At 34.9% G+C, this 12292-nt stretch overlaps 1 protein-coding gene across 2 annotated transcripts in view; it reads right to left on the bottom strand.

Annotated features, from left to right (window-relative positions):
• Window positions 1-472: 472 nt before the first annotated feature.
• LOC135220947 (mucin-2-like) overlaps window positions 473-12292 on the bottom strand; it is a 101873-nt gene continuing 90053 nt past the window's right edge. Inside the window, exons 9-16 of one of the 2 annotated variants that reach the window (XM_064258602.1) lie at window positions 10881-10988; window positions 9786-9911; window positions 7866-8067; window positions 7000-7296; window positions 6018-6101; window positions 5435-5651; window positions 4897-5144; window positions 473-2409 (exon numbers count right to left, since the gene is read on the bottom strand). In XM_064258602.1, coding sequence (XP_064114672.1) covers window positions 2284-2409; window positions 4897-5144; window positions 5435-5651; window positions 6018-6101; window positions 7000-7296; window positions 7866-8067; window positions 9786-9911; window positions 10881-10988 — 1408 coding nt within the window. In that variant the 3' untranslated portion in view covers window positions 473-2283. The remainder of the gene's footprint in view (window positions 2410-4896; window positions 5145-5434; window positions 5652-6017; window positions 6102-6999; window positions 7297-7865; window positions 8068-9785; window positions 9912-10880; window positions 10989-12292) is intronic. The other variant, XM_064258603.1, reaches the window with a different exon arrangement.

Below are 12292 nucleotides of genomic sequence, written 5' to 3'. Positions count from 1 at the left end.
GATAATATGTACAATACACTGAAATTTATGAAGAGGAACATAGGGAAATTAGATAATGAATGGCAAAATGGTTCTGAAACCAAACAATAGTATGATTGTATGACATATACATCATACAACATTATTATATATATATATATTATATATATTATATACATAATAGACATAACTTGTTTGCATATATATATATATATATATATATATATATATATATATATATATTAGTATTAACGTGAATGAAAACAACTGGTTGGTACAGGGTTCTTTCATAGTAGAAGAATCAAAATTACTAATGACCTCTACATAATTTATACAGGCATTTATTTTCAGTTGGGAAAATTTTTGCAGTATGTGACAAGTGCAATTAAAAATCTACTACTGTACTGATAAAATGGCAACAAAATATATATATATGCACTCATTCATAATTCATTATATATATATATATATATATATATATATATATTATATATATATATATATATATATATATATATATACGCAGTAGTACCCTGGTCCTGGACGTTAATCTGTTCCAAAAGAAGCGTTGAGATGTAATTTAGTTGAGATCCAAATCAATCGAACCCTGCCTTTTATATAAAACATTACACATGAATTACAATTAAATAAGTTCAGAGTTAAATAACATACCCCATTAGACACTTTTTTATTTTCAAATGTATACTGTCTAAAAGAAACTGCCCTACATCCAATGCAGCCATATTACCAGTGGGAGACTGAGCACCATAGGCTAGACTAGTTACCATACTGGGTAGGACAAAAATTTTCGCCAATAATACGAAATTGAAAAAATGCCTAATTATTACAATAAATTTTTAAAATATTAAAAATAAGCGGAATTATGTCTGTTATCACAAACTTACAAAAAGCTGCTTACAATACATCAGCAGTTTGCCTTTCAGCCATTTGCAATGAGCGGATTTAAACACAGCATAGCACCGCCCTGGATGCCTATCGTGTTAATACGTAAATGCTGTCTGCAATGGCTTTCTTGGGACCCATGATTTAATCAAAATATAGTACAAAAAGCCACAAAAACTATGGAAATACCTGTACAAGCATGTACTGGACCAAAACACTTGACGCAGAGCTGAGTGAGGTTTAAACTTGTGGGAGCAATGCAAACTAGTGCTGACTGACCGAAACACTGCTGTTTACAAAAATAATATGATTTATTGGGTCGGATTCTGGATCTTTGTTCTAACTCTGATAAAAAATTTACTCGATATTTCCCGTCAAAATCCGATTATGTCGAGTTCTGATAAGGCCAAGGACCGGGTTCTACTGTATATATATCTATACTGTACTGATAAAATGGTAATGAAATATATACATGCACTCATACACTAATATAAAGATATATATATATATATATATATATATATATATATATATATATATATATATATATATATATAATGAGTGTGTGAACATGTATGTGTAAAAAACCATCATAAAAGACAAATCACAATTACTGAATAAGTGAGTATTCTTTCATGATAAATAGAAAGACATGAAATGTGTAGACATGTAGTAAATAAATAAATAAAGTGAAGCATAAGGACTATGCAATGCAGTACATAAGGAAATATATGAGGTATGATATTTGTTTTATGATTATGTCTGAACAATGCATAAGATCTATGGTAACTAATGATATGAAATGATAAATTTAGGAGTTTTAAATACATGCCAAGTTCAAAAATGGAACAACTTGCAAATAACAAACCATTTAGTTCCTCAGTTATTTGTTAGTTCTGATAATCAGTTCTCCTTGATGATGTTGCTGCTAAAAGGACATTATTCATCAGTCTGTATCAGTGTTAGCAGTCTAGTTCTACGCTACGTATTGGCAGAAGTCTGATTCAGTAGACCTATGGAAATCTGCTATTGAGATTCGATCACCACACATGTCAAGTTTAAGATGATAAGTGAAGTTAGAAAGAGGCTGAGCATAAATATAACAAAATGATATGTGCAAAAACCATTTACGAAAATAAACTGTCAACAGTTGTTTAAGTCAGTCCAGCTGACGAGAAATTATTTTATTAAATCGCTTTTAGATAAGAGTAATAAAAGTAACAGAGAAAACTTGAATCAGTCCTCTCACGCTCCATAAATATTGTCAACAACAAAGAAGTAAAATACACCAAACAGAAGGAGTATCCATAAATACATTTCCATAAGTCCACAAAGTAGATTTCGTGTTATTACTGAGTCTCGGTGTTAGGGAAACCACTTTCTTGTTTCCCCTTTTTTCAGTCAATGTAAAAATGAAAAGTTATATGTCTGGGGGTGACTATTTTTGGGAATTGGGGGAGGGGGTCGGTCAGGGGGTCCACAGGTCGTGGTCAGGTCATCCGGTTCATAATAAATGTCACTGCCTTCCTGTTGGGAAGAAGGGAAGAGAAAAGCTGCATTAGTTGTGAGCCAGAACAATTATCGGAAAAAAAACAAAAAAATCAACATCAATTAAATGTGTTTTTTGACGGTGAGTCTGCTGTAGAATAACAGCCATTCTTCGAGTTTCGAGTTTTGCGTTTTCACCAAAACCTTCTATAAGTAGTTGGTTAAATGCAATACCATTATAACCATTTCATCACTAACCAATAACAGCAATTTTCACTCAAAATGATCTTGTAGAAAGATAGCTGATTAAAGCAAACTTCTCGTCATAAAACTATAGTTGTCCACATGAACATATCACCACATAAATTGTTATAAAAGTGATATATATACATTTAAATACACATAAAATTATATAAAGAATATTGGAGACCATATAGATCAAGAGCTTCAGAAAGTTAAGATCAACGAAAGAAAATGAAAAGGTGTATTGCATCGCTTCTAAATAGTTTCATATTCCCGGTAACTTTTCTTTCAAGAACCTCTGGGGGAAAACTGCTTCTTCAAAAATGCAACTATCACTCAGCATTAATGCTTCATAAGAGTAAAGAAATTGTGTCTACTGATCAGAGCAAATTGCAGACTGTAGTAAATTTTGAAGAATGAGTAATAAGGGATTAAAAACAAAAGATATCTTTTTAAGTAATTTTGAAAATTGAAAATTTCATTGCAGAGGTTGGCCTTCATATGAAGAGGGCGTTTGAGTTGAGGTCCATAGAATCTTGTTTTTATGATAAAAGTGACATTTAACATTGATATAATAAAGAACCACAGTCAACTCGAACTAATTTAATCACCAATAAAAATCCGTCTTTGTACAACTAGAATTAGCTGAAATATAGTCGGACTGCAGAACTAGGAGACTGACACTTTGATATAAAAAAAAAAAATAATAATTGCACTGGTTTCATCTCTCTCTAATCACCTGAGGTAGTTAATACGTACTACAATACAACCAAACCATCCACAAAATCCCCAAGAGACCTTATTTACACCAATATGTATGTACACATCCTCTTTGAATAGAGGTGAAATTTTGCAGCTAGAGACTGGTGAATGGAAGTTGTTTAAATCTAAATGACAGCTGTGTTTTTTCTGATGAGAAGAGGTCATGTGAAAATCATTCAATAAATTTTGAATGAAAATGAGATGAGTAGGAGAAAAGAACCATATTGCTATTTATACATCCAATGTTGATTTTCAAGGAGTTATACTGAATCTAAAGAAATTTAGATGTATATGAAGAGAAAGAGTGTAATATAAAAAAGAATCATAAAGTAATTCTTCTCTTTACTTCTTTGAATATTAACTTTTTTTATTGAACTTATTTGAAATATTATAATACTGTACTGATTCCAGTTACCCAGATGATAAAGTGATGTTTACTACACAAATGATCAGTATTCCTTTTACTTGGCAAAATAAGCTGTCGTGAACTATACATCCATAGACACTAGCGAAGGAACTCAGTAAAGAAAAGGGATAGTCATCCAAAATTTCCTGATAGATAATATGAAGATCTCGAATGCACAGAAGCTCAAGAGGGTTATACTTAGAATTAACAATGAGGAAAGAATCAAGTGTACAATTGCCGATTCCAGCATGAAATTTTCCTTCTTAAGGAAAGATGATAATTGAAATGATGAGGGAAAGTGAACACAAGGGACCAATTGTATAGCGAAAGAAGAACGAACTGTTAAAAACGATGTTCCATTTTCACAGGACAGACCATGAAGCAACTGGTGAATTGGGTGGTGGACCACAACAGGAGGCAAAGGAATAAGACTCTGTTACCCATCAACACATCTCCAATCAGTATTTAGAGGATAATATTTCAGAAAATCTGAAAACTTTTCAATCCTCATTATGGAGTTATAATTCCTCTTATGTAACTATTTCACTCGCAAATAAAATACCGCATTATCATTTGCCATCTAAATATAATAAAAATAGGACTGATTTAGTTTTTTAAATACTCGACTGTTCTCCCACTCTAAAACTCCCTGTGACATCTATTACTACATCCACCTGATTGCAACATTATTTTTTTTTTAAATAAAAATAAATCTATGACGTCTATCTTGAACAGTGGTACTAACGAATCAGATACCCTGGACAGCAAGGCATAAACAACTACCATGTACTGAAATTAAGACACTGTTGCTTTTGTAACATTGTTCTCTTAGATCAAATCATTACCTGACTAACTCCCTCAGAAGTATAGAATTTGTATGCCTTTATATTGCACTGTATTCTAAGCTACATAGAAAGATTTCCTGCTTCCATGAACAGCACCATTCGAAATATACGGCACTTTCCGCCAAATCTTCATATAGCCTACTTCATTGATTTCTGTCTGTGACATTGAGCACCATTGTGTCCTATCGACTAACTAGAGTTGGCACTCTAGAACAACAAAGAGTTATAACTTCTTGCAATACGTGAATGTTGGCCCGCTAAGGTACCCACCGCCAAAGACCCTCTTGATTTGGGTCGTGGTAGTTGGTAAGGGCGATCCATCTCCTCTTCAGAACTCTCTATCATGCCCATGGAATTACCTCCAACGACAGACGAACCAACGCCTTTAGCGACGACACTGGCTCCCCCCATGGGGCCAATGGTGGCGGCAATTCCCATGCTGTCATGTAATGGGACGGGAGTTCTAGCTCCAAGGGTAGGAGCTCTCGACACGCCTCCCGTGCCTATTCCACTTTGAGCTGAAATTAAGACAATTTTTCAGTGTGACAAGAACTTTAAGAGAAACAGTGTAATAATTGTACAACTAACTATTTATTTATTTTGTGTACAAACTTTTTTTCATGAAGGCCTCCTTTTCCTTTCGCAATCAGCTGAAGCTCAACTTTTCTCCATGTGATATCATACTGTAAACTTAACTGAAAAGTTCCAAATATGAATGAATTCTGTTACGCATAACTTCACAAAGAAATAAGTCCAGCGGTTTGATTTAGGAAAAACAAATTAGGGTTCAACAGGTTACTGCACTCACACATGGCTGTAAAAGATGCTGGACCAAATTGGCCATACGTCGACTGAGCCCCGAATGCCTGGTGTTGCTTTTGATAAAGTTGCTGCTGGTGCTGGAGAGTGGCTAAATGGTTCACTGGATTCAGGTGTTGCAAACCAAACTGTTCGTGGCTAAACTGACCTGTGGCTGTTGAACCTAAGGTTCCGAGTGAAGCATAGCCAGATGATGATCCCACCATCTTTGATGTGTGAGAAAAGATAAGATCATTCTTAAAACTTTTAAGCATTGGTCATGATTAAAAGAAACTCCTAATTACTAGATTAACAAATACTCCACACCCCATATGCAACGAAAGTTGTGAAAACATGACCTTATAACAGTTACTTACATCGTAAAACATTTTTGAAGGTGCTTAAAAAAATAAAAAGACAGAAGTACCTTAGATACAGAATTTAGTTTCAAAAAAATGAAACACGTCTGTAAATCCCTCAGAAGTTAAAATGCTTATCTGCACGTTTATGTACTTAATATCAGTCAGCATTGAGTGTTCAACACTTGTACATCAAGTTCTATTTACTGTGAATTTCGCCATTGTTTTTCTTACCTGTCTCTGGCCTTTATACAACGGTGTGGGGGTTGGTGCGGCAACTGAAGGAGGGGCAGTAGGCCCACCCAATGTCCCAGGTTGCTAATTGGAAATAAAATATATCTTAGTAAATAACCTTCGCTTGATCTGTAGGGGTAGGGATAAATTTGACACAAGTTTCCCTTCCTTACAGTTTCAAGATGCAGCCTTTCATATACTTCTATTAATTAACAATATCAACTTATTTTCCTCAAACCTAAAATAGGAATACAGTTTGAAAATAAGTAATTACAACAACAAACCTGAACTCTCTGATTGAAATACCAGTAAATTTTAATATTCACAATGTTGCAAAGAAGCATCACAAAAAGCATTCACTCTGAGATTTCATGTAATTATTTGTAAGGAATGCACACACACACGAATTACATGAAGGTAATAGATCAATTCCATATTATAAAATGGTTCAGCCTTTTTTTCTGGTGTGTATTCACCACTATGTGTAGAAGCACATCACTAATATTTGGTGTAAATTAAATAAACAATCATGCATGCTGTATTCTGTCTAAAATAGTGGAAATAATTGTGCAAAAAAAAAGATAGCAATATTAGATGACTATTGCAGGTCTATCATTTATCATGGGAATGCATTGCATATGCGACACATTAGGGATTTAATTATAAATATGACTAAACCGCACACATAAATTCCCCACTATAATAGCATATCTAGGTTAATGTAGAGTTAACTTTGCAAGTGTAGTAGTGAGTCGGTGCCAAGTATGTCTACTGTCAGGTGCTAGCAAGCTTATCGTCTAATTCAGTTGCTTAGTCATAGTTGCTTTCTATGCATTTCTATAAGAATAAAGAAAATTGAAGAAAAAAAAGAGAGGATGAAATAGCAAGTGAAAGCATATCACAGCAGCCATGCAAGGTGCGTTCATCCTGCAATGCCAAAAACACAAGGTGACTGTAGGGAAAAGAAGAAGAGCCAACTAACAGATGCCGAGAGATGAGCATGAAGAGCCATGAGCTGTTGGAAGTTTAAGGTCGGGTGTGAGGTCATCATGTACGAGGGAACTCTGTTCTTTGATTTGCCATTCGTCTTTCGTCCAAAGATGCCCCGAAGTCTGTTCAAGATACCCCTGCCTCCCCGCCTCCCAAGGGTAGAATTAGAGAGGACTCGGGTCACTCGGTTATAGACCGAGTAAGGGTTGGAGGAGGCAGCCGCTGAGGTCAAGTACTCGTTACTGTTAGCAGAGTATACGGCACTGGCTCCCATGTCTTGTCCTTGTTGCTGTCCGATCAGAGTCAGCGGAAAAATACAAAAGAAATGATATTAAGGCGAGTGATACTTTGAATGGCAATATTACCTCCAATATCAATGAAATTGCAATTGCAGATATTGCTAAAATGAAAAAGTAAAAGTTATTCGATGCCAGAGACAAAAGCTGCACTATTTATAGTGATCTACCATGAAGTTATAATTCATGAAATCAAAACACTGGTTTTTTCTTCATGGCAAGTATCTACGGGCATAGTCAAAAGTACTTTTTCGTGCACAATCAGGCACAATCGTGCACAACCGACGCTTGCACAGGAATCCAATCTGGACAGTCACAATTTACTACTTTAAAAATGTTGCAAATCTCAATGAAAACTTTCTTCTGGTGTCCTAATTTATTATTGTTGGCCATCAACAAAGGCTCTTTGGTATCTACTTCTTACGCTACATAATTCCAAATTCATAGTCGTGAAATCTACTTCAAATGCAGACCATAATCGATATCCAAAAATTTACTGTGAAAAGGTGTTACATTCCCAAGATGCTAAACTCCAATTGCTTGCAACGAATTAAAAGCTTACCGTGTATATGTTTTGACTGCCGATGCTTTCTGCAATTTGTGCCCATCGCATGCGGTCCTCCAGGGAAACTCCGTACTGATTCGGCGGGAGAGTACCACCCTTGTGTTGAATGTTGACAGAATATCCTCCCAAGGTCGCCCCAGCGGCAGCTGCCCCTCGAGCTAACACCTCTGTCTTTCGATCTTGAGCCTTCCATCTTCGACTATAATATGAAGAAATAACAAAGTATGATGAAGTCTGATTCCCTAAAACGAAGCTCAGTATATTTAACTAAAAATGGATAATTGCCATTAAAATTTAAATCCTGCTCAGACATTCATCGCGCTAATAATATTCAACAGCAGTATCACGTTGCCAATATCCTAATGTGGCATTTCATGAGTCCTTTAATGCCCCATAAATCTTTATAATTCATGAATGCGAGACACTATTTGGGTCAAGTTTCATTAGATTAATGATTAGACTGTGTCTCAACAAAATCCATTCTACGTTTCCTAAATATTTCTTAACATTTGAAAGAAGCACCTCATCCCTGAGACGTTTAATATCGCCCCCCCCCCCCCCCCACCCCCCCCCCCCCCCCCCCCCCCACCCCCCCCCCCCCCCCCCCCCCCCCCCCCCCCCCCCCCCCCCCCCCCCCCCCCCCCCCCCAACCCGCCCATTTTTTTTTTATTCAGAACAGTATAGAATACAAATCTTATTTTTGTGTATTTATTAGCATGAGAGTCCCAATATTTTTATACTTTGCAGACCAGAAGCAAAGTACAAAAATATTACATGCACGCATCGTGTCACTGTTCACTGGCAGGACACTATGAAGGGAAGTTTGAGAAAAATGTGATCGTTGTGTCCTGCTGAAATATTGTACCTATTTTACTTCTTCAAATTACTTATAGTTTGCTGCTTTTCAAATACGATTTCAGTTATACTCTATTAATTTTTAGGACTCAAATTAATGAAAGTAGAACCTTTATGCATACTATGTCATGTGATTTTTAGCATCTAATAACCCTGACAATCAACAGGAACAATATAATCCCATGAATTACTTCATAAGAGAGCATAATTATTATTTGAAGACTATCATTACAGTTTATTTGATCAGTACACTGATCATTAACAGAAATATTTAATTTCCTATTTAGGTATTTTCAAACCAATTGTAATACATCATATTTAGGAATTTAAAAAACAAATTGTAATACGTTATGCGCAAGATTTTTAAAAACATAAATACCAAGTCCAATATCTATGACTATTAATGCACAAAATCTATCAGCAGTACTTCACTTCAAGATACTGTTTCAGCCACAAAAACTGATAATTATATTCAGAATTACATCTCTCTCTCTCTCTCTCTCTCTCTCTCTCTCTTCTTCTCTATATATATATTATATATATATATATATATATATATATATATATAGATATCTATATATATAATATAGATATATATATATATATATCCCCTATATCTATATATAATTATGTATCCCCACACATATATATAGTATAATTTCGATATATACATAAACACACACACACACACACACACACACACACACACACACACACACACACACACACACATATATATATATATATATATATATATATATATATATATATATATATATATATATATATATATATATATATATATATATATGAACTCCGTTGTATTTAAAGCACACCCATAGGAAAACTCATACAAAATGTATTTGCATTCAATATATGACAAATAAAGAAAGAAACTTTGGGTCTTCTCTGCTCACAGTATATAATTCAAGGAGACCCGACCTATACCAAACAAACGCTTACCTTTGTAGGAGAACAATAAGACTAGAATATACTGAGTAGTTACCCAAGTCGTCTTGTATATGAATTCCCCATCCAAAGTCAACTAGGTGCCCCCCTTACCTCCACATGCACAGGAAGATAAGCGTTAAGATGATGATAACCACAGCTGCAACAGATGCTCCCACAGCTACTCCTAATACCTCGCCGTCGATTTCGCATCTGGTTCCATAGTACGACCCCATACACCTGTTGAAAATGACGTAGTTTGATTCATTTTACCCCTGTGTGTATTGAATCGACACTTCAGTTTATAAAGCAAAATATGTTTACTGGGTATGTCGTCGTTTCTAGAAACCTTCAATTTAAGGGGCAGGATAGCCAGAGGACTTGGTAACATTGCAGACATTATTAGTCCTCTGTTATATTTTAATAAGAAATAATAATGTCCGCACCGTTACCACGTCTCCTGGCAATCCTGTTTCTCCTTAAATATGTTTACAATGAGACTTCCTGCAGAGAAGAGGAATACTCTTCTGCAATTCAAGCCAGTGTTGCTAGTAAGGGAATCAAGTTACAATAGATCGATCCTCTTGGACGACACCATTTATCCATAGAAGATGTCATTCATTTGAAAGCAAATTGCTGTTAATATGGATACAACTATTTAGAAATAAGAAAATAATTGTTTGAGCGTACAAATAGAAAATAAATTTATAAATCAGTGCAAGAATGGTAAAAACATTGATATTCACTGATATTTTGCTTGATGAATGATCTGTGTCAATTAATATAGAAAATTATATACAAACGCAAGATTTCTTTATAAAAAACTCGTGAGAAGTGAGAAGAGAATACATGACACAGGTGTGTGTAAATATATGCAAGTAACTTGATGTATTCTGTACAGCAATTTGTTAATCTTTTACAAAGATTTAATCGTTTTCCTGAAATAATCATTTACTAATTTACTGACATCCTCATGCAATTTTGCAAGTATTTGTCTTACAACATACAAAATGAATTTAAAATTTCATCTCTATTCACATCCTATCTAAATTATTTAAGTTTACTTGTATCATTTAGATTTTAATTTGACCTATAATGACATTCTGTATGCTCAAATTGCTTCTTAAACATCGGAACTAGAGAAATAATACTGTTGAATTAGATTATGTTTGCGATTAAAAAAGCAGAAACTTAGCCAGAGATACTTACTCGCACACTTTCTGACCAGCCTCAATGCGACAGTCGCCCCTTTTGTTGCAATAATCCGCAGAACAAGACTCGCATTTCCTTCCCACCTGTTCTGGGTCGTCAGAATATCTGGAAAAGAGGAAATCTTGTCATTTTTGGCTATGTAAATACATGTTTATAAAAATATAATAATAATAATAATAATAATAATAATAATAATAATAATAATAATAATAATAATAATAATAATAATAATAATAATAATAATAATAATAATAATAATAATAATAATAATAATAATATTTTGGTAGAAGAATTTATTTTAGGCAAATACTGTTAAAGAGAATAACAGAATTAAGCGAGTTGATTTTATACATTGTTTTTTTTCTTCTTTCAATCCGCTTCTCAGGCTCAGTGATGTTTCTGAGTAACTGGCCAATATTCATATCGGGAATTTCTAAAAATTATAGAAATACTGAAGGGGATCTTTTATTTCATTAAAAAAGGATCTCAGGTCCAGGTCAAGCAGGGGTAGTATCTAAGGATTCTAAAAGGAAGCCTCACAGTGTTCTTATGGACAAAATTTAGAAATGTGGTACGGTTTCCTCCAACGTCCATCAATAATAATAATAATAATAATATAATAATAATAATAATAATAATAATAATAAGAAACAGGGAGAATAAAACAAAGATTCACAGAGATCACGACAGACACAGTCAGACACCAACTAAAGAAAATGCCAAACTGGAAAGCCCCAGGTCCCGATGAAGTCCATGGATACTGGCTCAAAAAACTTCAAGGCCCTACCCACACCCACGAATAGCAGAACAACTCCAGCATTGTATCTCAAATCACCATGCACCAAAATGGATGACCACAGTAAGAACATCCTTAGTACAAAAAGACAAGAGTAAGGGAAATATAGCCAGTAACTACAGGCCTATCACCTGCCTACCAATAATGTGGAAGTTACTAACAGGTATCATCAGTGAAAGGCTATACAACTACCTAGAGGAGACAAACACCATCCCCCACCAACAGAAAGGCTGCAGAAGGAAGTGTAGGGGCACAAAAGACCAGCTCCCGATAGACAAAATCGTAATGAAGAACAGTAGGAGAAGGAAAACCAACCTATGCATGGCATGGATGGACTATAAGAAAGCCTTCGACATGATACCACACACATGGCTAATAGAATGCCTGAAAATATATGGGGCAGAGGAAAACACCATCAGCTTCCTCAAAAATACAATGCGCAACTGGAATACAATACTTACAAGCTCTGGAATAAGACTAGCAGAGGTTAATATCAGAAGAGGGATCTTCCAGGGCGACTCACTGTCCCCACTACTCTTCGTAGTAGCCATGATTCCCATGACAAAAGTACTACAGAAGATGGATGCCGGTACCAACTCAAGAAAAGAGGCAA

This window comes from Macrobrachium nipponense, chromosome 2, assembly GCF_015104395.2.
Source record: "Macrobrachium nipponense isolate FS-2020 chromosome 2, ASM1510439v2, whole genome shotgun sequence".
Taxonomy (NCBI): Eukaryota; Metazoa; Arthropoda; class Malacostraca; order Decapoda; family Palaemonidae; genus Macrobrachium; species Macrobrachium nipponense.
The sequence above is the reverse complement of the archived record's forward strand: the minus strand, read 5'-3'. Positions and strand labels throughout refer to the sequence as shown.